General features: G+C 38.7%; 1 protein-coding gene across 1 annotated transcript in view; it reads right to left on the bottom strand.

Annotated features, from left to right (window-relative positions):
- Nucleotides 1-9,913: 9,913 nt before the first annotated feature.
- Nucleotides 9,914-14,478, bottom strand: part of slc45a2 (solute carrier family 45 member 2) — a 46,977-nt gene continuing 42,412 nt past the window's right edge. The window contains exon 7 of the mRNA XM_057818134.1: nucleotides 9,914-10,212. Coding sequence (XP_057674117.1) covers nucleotides 9,991-10,212 — 222 coding nt within the window. The 3' untranslated portion in view covers nucleotides 9,914-9,990. The remainder of the gene's footprint in view (nucleotides 10,213-14,478) is intronic.

The raw sequence follows: 14,478 nt of genomic DNA on the forward strand, positions 1-14,478 counted from the left end.
CATAATTGCTCAACCCACTGATGCACTTTAGAGATTCTTGTGGACAAAAGCAGTAGTGTTTTACCTAAAGGAAGGCTCTATTATTATTTATTTTTTTGTTATTCCCTGACTAAGAAATTGACAGAGACAACCAATTGAAGCAACGTTTTACTCTCGTCGTGAAGGACAATGTAGGCTTACATGTAGTTCCATGTTAAAAAAAAGTAGTATCTCCCCACCGCAGCCCCCGATCCCCCCGAAAAAAAACAAAAAACAACCACTCTAAATTTCCTTTATATGAAGCAAGGGGGAAGTCGCCTATTTTGAAAAATGACTTTCTCTTTTTTCATTTTTACGTAGGAAACACATCAGCTTATTCGTGGGAAATGTAGCCCTGACATCAGTTCACCTAATCTGTTTGGTCTTATTAATGTCCTGTCCCCAGCAAAAAGTGTTCATGCAGGTTATGTTGTTAAAGTGTCTCTACCAATGTTGAGGCCAAACCAACGCCCTTGGTAAAAACTAACTAAATACTATTAAAACATATAAATACAGAAATACACTCTGTTTTTGGCCCCCAATAAGTATCTAATATATATATATTTTTTTGTAATTTAATAGCATTTAACTTGTTGCCATTGACAATGTCTATCGTTGTCAATGGAAACATTTCATTAAAACTGGGAGGACTGGCTGTCAATGCTCCTGTTTCAGTTTCATTGACAGCACTAGATGGGTGGACTGGAACTAAAAAATTGCCCTCTCTTCTGTATTGGTGGCCACCTTGTGTGTGTAATATAAAAAAGAAAAAAAAACCTCTTCCCTCCCCCCATCTCCCCCGGGTAGAGTGGGTGGCTGTTCATCTCAAGCTCGGCTCCTCTACCTGACGCTTGGGAGCTTGAGGGTCCTGCGCTGTATCTTTGCTGTTCCTAGAACTGCGCTCTTCGTGACGGAGATGAATGATGTTTCACCATATATATATATATATATATATATATATATATATATATATATATATATATATATATATATATAATATATATATATATACATACATACATATATACATATATAGTATGTATATAATTAGTGCTCTCAGTTTTGCGCAGGGCCGGACTGGATTGTTTTTCTAGTTTGGACACTCAGGCATCCAGGCTACTGGCTATCCAGGCCACGTCAGACGGGCGATGGGGGTGGAGTGACCACCTAATATTTTGTAAATTAAAAAATGAAAGAGACAAGGTGGGTCTACATCACACAAACTTTAGTAATATTTCAAATACTAAAATTTGACAAACAATCACAGCTAAAGCTTCAATCCTGAATGATTGCTGCATCTGGTTCATGCTGCCAAATATGCCCAAAGCGCCAGGATGTTCATCACTGTATTTTCATTAAAATATACTTGAAAACAACCATAATGCCAAGCGAACCAGGCGGGTTCACGCTCGTCACGCTGCCTCAAAGTGACCCATTTTGGCCATTAAAACCCAAAATCAGGTTTTACCAGGATCAAGTCAGCATGATGATACTCTATTACCAGGTGTAGGAGAGTATTCACCTGTGTTTTCATTGTGTGTCGGCCGGCCATAAAGCACCTAATCAATCACGACATCATTCTTCAAAAACAAACTAACTCATATTCGACCAATCCTAATAACCCTCTGTTTCAGTTTCAAAATTGGACCAAAGAATGGGCCGCGTTTTAATTTTTTAAAATTTTATTTAAACAGCGTCACCGGCCCAAAAATGTGTGTCGTCCCACCGGGAGGTGCCCGGTACACCCGGTGGCCAGTACAACTCTGGTGCTAGACATCCAATCCAATATTGACTGGGAGGGCTGGCAGTGCACATTCATTGCCAGCCTCTCCCAGTTAAAATGTATTGGACGTCTAGCGTCGTCAATTGCAGCTGTATGAGTTAAATGAATGCCCTATGAAAGGTTAAGGTCTTGTTAAAACAAGCCTTTATGTGTTATTAGAGGCTGAGGGCTGCCCTCTACTGGGTAATTCGCAACCTACAGGTAACATGGGCACCAATAAGTCTGTGTGCTGTGTGTGCATGCCCTAGAGTGGTAATTTCCTTACCTACAAAAGACTGACTAACTCCTAACTATATTTTCTGCAATTAATTAATCATCCCTAATAAAAAATAACATAAAATCAGGCACCAAGGATCGATAGATACTGGCCCATGCTACATAGCTACCAAGTCTCAAGATGATCCGTTCACAAATGACAAAGGAGTAGGACCTCAAAGTTAATGTCCACAAGAAAAACTACATCAACAACCTGAGCAGCGGCTTGGCAAGCCTTTGGCCTATAAAAAGAGTGGTATCAATATGCATAACCTCATAGTCGTTTTGCACAAAGAAACATTTAATTTTGGGAGTGGAATTCTAAGTAGTGAATGACATTGTGACAACATAGTGAAATGTGATTATCTACTTAAAAAAAACAACTGTCACTTACAAAGGTACCTTCACCTACTGTGACTAAGCTTGTAACTGAAATTAATTGTGCACAGGCTTGAACTAATGCGCAGATGTGCGTCCTTTGCAGGCAAAGATTACCTCAATCTCTTCATAATACATGCGGGGTGATATGATTGTTCAGGTTTTGATTTAGGACAATCCTCACATCGGCCACAATTGAGGTACGGTGCTAATCTATGCTAAGATTTAACCTGTTTAGCATCCCTGCTCATTGCTTCGAGAGCATCCTAACTGTGCGCTGGACACTGTATTTTTATGGTTGGTTGGTTGGACGGACAGTTTGTCCCATTCAGTATGTTCTTAGCTGAATTCTTTTCTGTACTTCACTCACATAAAAATCTAATTTCGGCTGACAACACAAAAGAAAAAAAAAAATCAACTGTAAAAACAAGTAAATAAACGATGGTACATGCTTTGAAGTTAATGTTTGACTTTCTCCTTTGGAAGAAAATGAATGTGACATTTCAGGACCAAGCTCAGTGTCATGAGGACATGATTAATTTCATCTTCATAGTCATCATTCATTATTCATACAAACCATGCTTCAGATGTGTGAAGATGTTAAAGAATACATGCATTATTAATGAACAAAAAGATGGCAGTAAATTAAAATCTCCTGTGATACTTTCACGTTAGTTTTCAATGTCAACTTTGTCTCATTTGAATCGTTACGCCTGAATCTGTAATGTGTTTATGAGATGTACTTTTGAATTATATAAAATCAAGACTTGACACCTCTGTTCTCTTCATTGATTTTCAATGAACTTGCATGAGATCGATCACATTTGACAATGAAACAGACAGCTACAGTGGAATGAAAAAGTATCCGAACCTTTGAAATTTCTCAGATTTCTACAAAAATCACTATCAAATGTGATCTAATCTATGTCAAAATCACACGGATGCAAATAAAGTGTCTGCTTTGACTAAAACTACCAAAATATTTATGGGTTTTCATATTTTAATGAGGATAGCATGCAAACAATGACAGAAGGGGGAAATAACTAAGTGAAACCTCTGCCTAACGAGACTTAGAGAGCAATTTAAATAAATTTTTACCAAACATTTTAAGACAGGTGTGTGCCCAATCACTGATGAGTGGTTTAAAGCTGCCCTGCCCACGATAAAACACGCACCTGGTAAGAATTGTTTTGATGTGAAGCAGTGTCTGATGGGCATCATGGCTCGGTCAAAAGAGCTGTCTGAAGACCTGTAATCAAGGATTGTTCATTTGTTTAAAGCTGGGAAGGGATGCAAAACCAGCTCTATAAGTCTGGATGTTCATCAATCGACAGTCATAGAAGTTGTCTACAAATGGAGAGAGTTTGGCACTGTTGCTTCTCTCCGAAGGAGTGGCCGTACACCAAAGATGACGCCAATAGTTCAGCGCGGAATACTCAAGAGAGGTAGTAAACCCTAGAGTGTCTGCTAAAGACTTACAGAAATCACTGGTACAGTCCAATATCTCTGTGCACACATCATCTATATGTAAAACTTTGGCCAAGAATGGCATTCATGGGAGGACTCCACGGAGGAAGCCACTGCTGCCTAAAAAAAACATTGTTGCTTGTTTAATGTTCACAAAAAGGCACTTGAACACTCCACAGAGGCTTTGGCAAAATATTTGTGGACTGATGAAACCAAAGTTGAATTGTTTGGGAGTAACACACAACGTCATGTGTGGAGGAAAAATGGAACAGCTCACCAACATCCCCACTGTGAGGCATGGTGGAAGGAGCATCATGATTTGGGGCTGTTTTGCTACCTCAAGACCTGGACAACTTGCAATCATTAATGGAAGAATGAATTCAAAAGTATATCAGGATGTTTTGCAGGAAAACCCGAGGCCGTCTGTCAGACAGTTGAAGCTAAAAAGAGGATGAGTGCTGCAACAAGACAATGATCCCAAACACAGTAAATCAACTTCAGAATGGTTTCAGAACAACAAAATACACGTTCTGGAGTGGCCTAGTCAAATTCCAGATTTGAACCCAATTGAGATGCTTTGTCATGACCTAAAGACAGCGATTCATGCCAGACATCCCAGGAATCTGACTGAACTACAGCAATTTTTTTTTGCGAAGAATGGGCCAAGATCAGTCCTGATCGATGTGCCAGACTGATCTGCAGCTACAGGAAGCGTCTGGTTGAAGATATTGCTTCCAAGGGGGGGCACAAAATACCAAATGTGATGATTCACTTACTTTTTTTCCCCCCTTATGTCATTGTTTGCATACTATCCTCATTAAAGAATGAAAACCTATAAATGTTTGGGCTGCTTTACTTAAAGCAGACAGTTTTTTCATCTGTGTGATTTTTACATAGTTCCGATCACATTTGATGGTGATTTTATACAGAAATGTGAGAAATTCCAAAAGCTTCAGATACTTTTTCATACCACAGCAAGAGCGCAAATAAAAAGCCCGTTTTAAAATTATGCTTCAGAAAGTTCTAATTTTAGTTGGAATAAATTCCTGATCGTATATGTATCATATTACTGGTGGGGGTTGGGAGTGGGGGTCACAATATTAGGAAAATCAATCAAAAATGCAAAAAAAAGAAATAACGTTTGATTGAATAAATATGAATCTCGTCATTTTACGAAAATAACACCAGAATGTTAGAGTGATCAACAATGACAAAAAGAAATTTGAAGTTCTTGCATAAAGTATATATATATATTTTTTGTGGAAGTTAATAATATTAAAAAAAAGTACAACATGGTTATACAGTCAGGGAGTTGTAAAGTTATGCATTAAAAGAGCACATTTTATGAAAATACCTTCTTACTATGAAGAAAAGTGTCAATCAATAATGTACTACAAAAATATCACGACTTGACATGAAGTGACATAAAAGGTTTTATATTCTGTAGGGGAAATTTTTTAATTCATGGGACAAAAGATATTATGAAACGTTTGTGGGTGGAAAGGTCAATACATATTAAAGAAAAAAAAAATCCACAGCAATAAAAACCATCTGATTCCACTTTCTGCTGTGATTGAAAGCGCAAACAAAGGAATCCAGCAACATTTACCAAACAAAAAAGGTGACCTTAAAGTTGAAGTCATAAAAGCTTTTCTCCTGCGTGGGTAGTTAAATCTTACTTTCTTTTTTCTTTCTTTTCTTTTGGCATAAAATAAGATTGTTGTACAAAAGCTACGTTTTGCCAAAAAATTCCAGTCCCACTGCTGTTCGCAGTTAAACGTCAAGGTTTCAAAACAGCACAAATAATCCGTCATACCTTCCCTAAGGTACAGTGCTGGCCAAAAGTATTGGCACCCCTGCAATTCTGTCAGATAATGCTCAATTTCTCCCAGAAAATGATTGCAATTACAAATGCTTTGGTAATAATATCTTCATTTATTTTGCTTGCAATGAAAAAACAAAAAAGAGAATGGGGAAAAAAATCATTATCATTTTACACAAAACTCCAAAAATGGGCCAGACAAAAGTATTGGCACCCTTTGAAAAATCATGTGATGCTTCTCTAATTTGTGTAATTAATAGTACCTGTTACTTCCCTGTGGCACATAACAGGTGGTGGCAATAACTAAATCACGCTTGCAGCCAATTAAAATGGATTAAAGTTGACTCAACCTCTGTCATGTGTGCTTGTGTGTACCACATTGAGCATGTAGAAAAGAAAGAAGACCAAAGAACTGTCTGAGGACTTGAGAAGCAAAATTGTGAGAAAGCATGGGCAATCTCTAGGCTACAAGTCCATCTCCAAAGACCTGAATGCTCCTGTGTCTACCGTGCGCAGTGTCATCAATAAGTGTAAAAACCATGGCACTGTGGCTAACCTCCCTAGATGTGGACAGATAAGAAAAACTGACAAGAGATTTCAACGAAAGATTGTGTGGATGGTGGATATAGATCCTCGACTAACATCCAAGCAAGTTCAAGCTGTCCTGCAGTCCGAGGGTACAACAGTGTCAACCCGTACTGTCCGTCGGCATCTGAATGAAAAGGGACTCTATGGTAGGATACCCAGGAAGACCCCCGTTCTGACCCAGAGACATAATAAAGCCAGGCTGGATTTTGTGAAAACTTACCTGAGAAAGCCAAAAATGTTTTGGAAGAATGTTCTCCGGTCAGATGAGACAAAAGTAGTGCTTTTTGGGAAAAGGCATCAACCTAGAGTTTACAGGAAAAAAAGCGAGGCCTTCAAAGAAAAGAACACGGTCCCCACAGTCAAACATGGCGGCGGTTCCCTGATGTTTTGGGGTTGCTTTGCTACCTCTGGCATTTGACTGCTTAACCATGAGCATGGAATTATGAAGTCTGAAGACTATCAACAAATTTTGTAGCATAATGTAGGACCCAGTGTGAGAAAGCTGGGTCTCCCTCAGAGGTCATGGGTCTCCCAGCAGGACAATGACCCAAAACACATTTCAAAAAGCACTAGAAAATGGTTTGAGAGAAAACACTGGTGACTTCTAAAGTGGCCAGCAATAAGTCCAGACCTGAATCCCATAGAACACCCGTGGAGAGATCTGAAAATGGCAGTTTGGAGAATCTCAGAGACCTAGAGCACTTAGACAAAGAAGAAAGGTCTAAAATTCCAGCAGAGCATTCTAAGAATCTCAATGATGGATATCTGAAGCAGTTGTTCGCTGTTATTTGGTCTAAAGGCTGTGCTACCAAGTATTAGACTGAGGGTGCCAATACTTTTGTCCGGCCCATTTTTGGAGTTTTGTGTAAAATGATGATTTTTTTTTTTCTCTCTTTTGTGTTTTTTCATTGCAAGCAGAATAAATGAAGATATTACTACCAAAAATTTGTAATTGCAATCATTTTCCAGGAGAAATTGAGCATTATCTGACAGAATTGCAGGGTGCCAGCACTGTATTAGCTATTTTTTGTTGCAGGGAGAAATCCCTTGCTTGAAGCTGTAAGGCTCAACCCTCCCCCACCGGTTGCTGCTCAGTGTCAGTGAGTCAGCTGTGCTACACGATGGCTGGAGGAGGTGAAACTCCTGAACTTTTTCTCCTATCGAAGAAAACTAAATCGCTCGTATGGGAATTCTTCGGCTACAGAAAAGTTAGAGATGACCGTGGCTTAGAGGAGGCGGGCCTACCGACATGTAAAACATGTTTATGGAGGGTGGCTGCCGAGAAGGTAATACCTCCAATATGATTTCACATTCATACAAAATTAAAGGTTAGTAAACTCTGTCATGAGCGTTTATCACTAGCAACTAGAGTTAACTCCAGCGTGTTTAGTGTGTCTAGCAGTGGTAAAAGATGTGTTTTTCTTTCTTTCTGGCAACTGTTGAGAAAGAATGTGGGTATGATGTAAACATGACTCGACTCATACACACATGCTTTTAATGGAAAATAATTCAATTATTTTTGTTCCGATGGTAATAATGTTGATCTGTGGCTGTTAGGCTCACTTAAAGGACTGCATTTATTTTAATTTTATTGAGGATATTTCAGTTTTCATTTATTTAAACTTAACGTTATACTTATGTTCCAATTTGCTTCTATGTGTTGAAAAATAAAAATCCTGCTTAATGTAAAAAAATTTTTTTTTTTTTTAAACCCAGATATCTCAAAGTAACACATTTTAGAGCTATAATTGCAATACCGTGATACCGTGATATTTTGGCTAAAGGTTAACATACCGTCAGAATATTATACTGGCACAAGCCTACCTCTTACATGTGTGTACTAGGGCTGCAGCTATCAATTATTTAGATAATCGATTAAGCCATCAATTATTTAGTTCGAATACTTGAGTAATTGGATTACAAACATATTAATGTGTTGCAGAATAATTTTTTTAGATGTGTAAAATAAACAAGTGTTTATGCTTGCAATAATATTTACTTTCGCTTGCTAAAAATACACTTTCAAAAGAGCATAAAATGTTTCTTCAAACTATGCAGAATTACACTTTCATTTCACAAGAGCAATAAATGCATTTTTAAAAAATAAATTAAAATACCTCAAACGATATAAAAAAAAATAAATGGGGATCCAAGTGCAACAAAAGAACCACTGGCTAACTTGCATAGTAAAGTCCGCTAATTTAAATGCTCTAAAATGCGAAAAAACGTTTTTAATTTTTTTTTAAACAATGCTCCGAACAAATTTTCCAAACATATTTTCCCACAAAACAAACAGCTAAATATACCTCTGAACTAAATAACAAATACATAAATAAACATATTAGCTTAAACAAAAACATCTTATGTTGGTCTTAACAGGGATTCATCCATGTTAGACGAGTTATGGCATATTCACTGTTGCCGCTCGAGGGCAGTGTATCCACCCAAATCAATAAAACTAAATGCATCACTTTCAAAACAAACCATTACAATGTCACTGTTATTAAACAAATCCTCAAAGCCGCATTATTTTTTAATTGAACCTGCCCTGTTCAGCTGTTTGACACGGAGAATGGAAGTCTGAGTGCCCGGTTGGTCTGAACAGTTTTAATGTTTCACATTGAGAGTATGACATAGTCCCATTGTGATCATTCACATACCTTGTTTATTATGACAAAACAGCGAACAGGAAGGGGTTATGGGGGAACAGAAGAAAAGAAAGAAAAGAAACACAAACAACAAGAAACTTGTTGTGGTCAGCCCAGCCACCCCCCAGGATCCAGGGTAGTCCCCCGTGCCACCCGCGCACCCAGCAACCGGCCTTTAGGGATGGCAAGAGGGGACACACCACCAACCCCACACCCACCCCCAGCCCCGCCCGCCCACTCGGCCCACGAGCCACAGCCGCAGACCCCCAACCGGCACGGCACGCCACGGGACCCCCAGCGGCCCACCAAGCCCAGGGCAGGGCAGGGCAGGGTCCCTCGCCGGAGCAGGCAACATCCAGCCGATACACCGGCGCCCAGCCAGCAACCCGCGACGGACCACAGAGCGGACATCCAGTCGGAGAAAAGAGGGGAAGGCAGAGGCAGGAGGACTCTGAAGACCCGCCGCGGGGCGACGCGAGATCGGAGCCCCGACCACCCCCCACTCCCGCGGCCGGCAACCCAGGCAGAGGGGAGGCCACGCCCCGGGAGCCACGCCGTAGAGAAAAAATGTGGGACCCACCTACCACCCTATTACTTTGGCTGCCAGCCGAAGCAGCAAAATTTGATTTGAAGCTTTTTTTCTAATTGAATTACTCAAGTTAATCGATTAATAGATGGAGCACTAGTGTGTATGTGTGTTATTGTGTTGGGGCAAATCTCTCCCAGGCTGCTCAGCCTGTTTAAAAAGAGGCAGAGGCGCGAACACCAAGATGCATTTCGCTTCATACTGCCTTCAACCGACAAGTAAAATACAAAACGCTTAATAATAAATGAGTAGGCGGTTAAACGATTAAACAACTAGTCGCACACATCCCTACTCCACAGAGGCTCGACTTACAATTCCTGAACAAAAAACCGATGAGACACACTTCAAAAGGAATGATAAAGCATCTTTATTTAGCAATATAATACGGTCTTTTTTTTCAATCTTACAAATAGTGCGATGGGGAGGATGAGGAGCGTTTGCTGACTCATTCCACGTATCTAACAGCGAGTGCGATGAAGATGCAGCCCAGCAGGGACACAGTGGAAGCAGAGAGGACCACCACCACCACACTGCCGACCGCGTTGACCAAGGCACCCAGGCCTGCGCCCACCAAGATCTGGGCCAGTTGCACCATGCAGGTGAGGGCTGCGCAATCAACCCCCGTGCCCCGTGCCAACTTGCCTCCCCCGTGGCGATTCATTTCCTCCTGGGCAAGGGGAAGATACGGAGATAAAAAATGTGCCAAAAGCACACAAAACTGCAAATTTGTTTTTAGATGTCTTAGAGGCTGAGAACTTAATTGCTCTGTTCTAATGGATTGAGTGATCACATGGGGACAAGGACATATGTTTGTTCTCAATGCTAGTATTAGTAGGGATGAAATAGCATAACCTGCAAGTACATTTTTGCTGGGGACGAGACATTAATAAGACCAAACAGATTGGTTGAACTGGGGTCAAAACTATATTTCTCACGAATATGAATCTAATTAATTGATAGGCTAAATGATCAATGCAAAATAAATCTGTATTGACTTTTACTAACTTTCACACTGCAAATGTATAACGTCGTAATCTGATCATTTTTCTTGAATCTAGTCGAATAATTTTCTCCATCTTGTTTTCAGTGTTAGACTCGTTAACAGATTAATCCGTCAGATTATTTTATTTAAATTAAGTAAATATTACTATTTGTTATTAAACCCACACATCTTAAAGTTTGTCATTTTTCACCTTCATCCAGAAAAAAATGCTTTTAAATAATGTTTTGAACAATTGAAAAAACCGCAACACTCAAGAAATACAAAAATAAAAAGCCATTATTTAATCATGGCTTTGTACAAATCAAGACAATTGTCTTGACGAAGGCCTACACGACTGAAACACGTCAGCATTTTTCAATTTGTACAAAGCCATGATTGAATAAAGGCTTTTTATTTTTGTACTTCAGTGGCTCGTTTTTTTGAATTGTCGCTTTTTTGATCCCTACACCGAAGAGCACCAGAAGAACTTTGTACACCCAGTAGCACTCCATGCAACTCTATATTTCTGACAAACAAGTTTCTTTTTTTAATATAATAACGTTTTGCTTAAAATAAGTCTGTTATCTTATTTTCAGCTAGCTATTTTTCGTATTTCAAGAAATCTGTGTAAAATTTACTTGAATCACTGGCAGATCATTTCACTTATTTCTGTTAGATTTACACCGAAAATGAAGGAATTTAACTAGTTTTAAGGAGGTGTGTTTTTGTAGGTTCAGGTGATGCACCATTTGATTCAAACCTTTATTTTGAAAAACTACTAAAGAAATCTTTTGAAAACTTCCAGAATAAATGTCTGGAAGTCATTAGCAAATATTAAATTACAATATTTAAACATAAATTATATTAACATACACAATAAATAAAAACTTGATGATATCTTAACCATCCAGGAAGAAAGAAATAAACATATGTCTAAAGACCACTCAACATTGTCTGTCTAAATAAAAAAAAAAAAAAAAAAGATTTAAATGAAATAAAATAGAAATACTGCTATGTCCACAAGCATAGCCGAACTCAACAAAAAATCTAAAAGCTCCTTTGGACTGATTCAAGACCACATAAATAAAATAAAAATAAAAATTGGGGCGAAGTGGGTAAACCTCATTTCACTACATTTCTCACATTTTAATTAACGCTAACAGGAGAAAACATACAGGAGGATATTTCTCTCAAAGCAGCTTCTTACTCGAGTTTGGGAAATTCACACAAATTAATGTGATGCTAACTCTGATGCAGGTCGGACTTTCAGTAGAAAAAAATTGTGGTTTGCTCCCCACCTCCACAATATTGAAAAAAAACTTCTGATATTCCTCGTCTTCGAAGGGGGCGGAGGAGGCGGTATGTTGTATTTGTGACATTTTGTGTCGAAGCCCGTAACTGCGTGTGGGGGGTGGAGTTCAATTCATAAGAAAATCAAACATGCGTTTGAAGAAATAAAATGGACTGGCACATTCAGCAAGTGAAAAGGGGTCAATGTACAGTAAGAATGAAATGTAATCAAATTAATTCACTTAATAAAGTTCGGGTCAATTCTATCCTTACAACATATGGAAAGACAATTTAAATGACCCATACAACTGAAGTCATTATATAATGCAAATAAGGTTGCTTAAAAGTTGGTGGGGACAATTTGAGCATCCTGAAAAGTTGGTAGTGTTATGTCTCTACCGTCCCTATGCAAAGCTACGCCCTTGCATGAGGACAGCCCAGCCTTGCGCGACAAAGACGTGCCAGACTTGTAATTTAAGAATTGTGAGAAGCAGACTATAAATATTTTAGCAGCAAAGTTGAATATAAAATTTGTGAACTTGTTGAGAAAATGTGGCCCTGCAAATAAAAACTGCTGGTTGGTTGCCTCCTCAAATACATGCATGTTATAGTAAAATTAGCGTTGAAATAATGGAAAGTGTGATCAAATTTATAGGAAAAAAAAAGACCGAATTTTACATGTGATATACATACATTTAAAAATAAGTTGTTGAAGGAACTGATATTAAAGATAATATCTCCAAATCTCCAAAAGTGATGATTTTACAAAAGTAAAAAAAAAAAGAAAATGGGAAAATTTAACATTATCAGACAAGGTCAATTTGAAATTATAAATAAAAATGTATAAAATCCAAGGACATAGAAAAGGAAAAGCTGTAAAACGACTGTAAAATCACGTAAAATGGGTTAGAAAATTTGACATATTTTCCCTTCCAAAACAGGCCAAGACAAAAATCTGAGACAATCATTCATTCAGCTTTCCTAGTAGCACCCACACGCAACAGCGGCAAAGTGAATTAACAGCAAAACTCCAGCGCTTGAGCTGCCAGATAAAATAAAACAAATAACACATAACACTACCAACTTTTCAGGATGCTCAAATCGTCCCCACCAACTTTTAAGCAACCATATTTTGCTTCATAGAATAAGTTCGGTTATATAGGCAATTTAAATTGTTTTTTAAGGAACCGCATTTTGCATCATAGAATAAGTTCAGTTATATAGGCAATTTAAATTGTCTTCCCATATGTTGTAAGGATTGAATCGACCCTCCCGTTATTAAGTGAATTATTTTCATTATGTTCAGACTCAAACTGACCCCTTTTCACTTGTGCCAGTCCCTTTTTTTTTTCGTCCCCCAAACACGTTTGATTGGCTGATGACTTTTTTGACCCCCCACGCACCACACGCACACAGCCCCGACAGAAATACATGTCGACAACATGCCGCCTCCTCTGCCCCATTCAAAGTGGAGGGATATTAGAGATTTTTTTTTTTTCGGGCAACAGCAGCAGCAGCAGCCAATGTAAGTAATGTAAAAAGACATCAATGTTGTGGAGGTGGGAAACACACCATTAATTTTGCCTGCGTCAGAGTTAGCATAACATTAAACTGTGTGAACTTGCTAACCTGCAAAACTCGAGTACGAAGCTGTTTAGAGAAAAGTGTCCTCCTGGATGTGTTTGCTACTGTTAACGTTAATTAAACTGTGAGATACAGTATATGGTGACCTCTGTTGCAAACTGTTGAACCAGTAAAAAGTGAGCAAAAATTATTTTTAAATATTTTTTTAAAAAACATGCCACTGCTTTTCTTCTTGTAAACGGCCTGGTATAGACCCTACTCACATGACGTCACAACCACGCCTCCGCGCCATATTGTCCGTTACCTCTTCGGTTTAAGCATTACCGCTATGCAAATTCCTCCTATTATGGCGTGTTTTTCTGCTCGTTAACATTAATAATCAAAATGGTGAAGGCGCGTGTGGCGGTTGGTTGCAATAACAGAGAAAATAGACGGAGAGACTTGAAGTTCTATCGTATTCCAAGAGACCCGGAGAGGAGAGCGAGATGGACTGCTGCAATTCGACGAGAAAACGGCACCAAACGATCACTACAGATTATGTAGTAGTCATTTTATATCTGGTAAGATGCATTTAATATATATTTAGAGGGTTTTGGGCTGACAACCACAATTAAGATCATTGCGAGGCTAATCGCCGACAACATACAGTTTCAAATTCAAGATGCTTATTTCTTCCACCATCATTATTTTTTGAATAATATTTAGCTGGTACCAAGTGAAAGAAGTTAAACAGGTGTGACCAAACCTTTTGCAAAGGGGGCCAGATTTGGTGTGGTAAAAATGCGGGGGGCTACCTTGGCTGATTTACATAGAACAATATATTTAAACAAATTTTAGCAAGCCCTTCTGTGTGTCACATTTGCTTTATAATTTTTTTAATTCCTAATTTCAACAATCTCGTCTTTGTGGCGTTCTCTTTCGACACTCGGGCTCTTGCGAAATACTGCTGCTGTGAAATTAAACTAGCTTCAAGTTGCTATAATTTCTCGCTGCGTATCTTCCCTGTAATGTTGTCGTACATGTCAGCGTGTCTTGTCCGGTAATATCATTATCGTGTCACATCGAACTCTTTGAAAA

The sequence above is a fragment of the Corythoichthys intestinalis genome, chromosome 17, assembly GCF_030265065.1.
Source record: "Corythoichthys intestinalis isolate RoL2023-P3 chromosome 17, ASM3026506v1, whole genome shotgun sequence".
NCBI lineage: Eukaryota > Metazoa > Chordata > Actinopteri > Syngnathiformes > Syngnathidae > Corythoichthys > Corythoichthys intestinalis.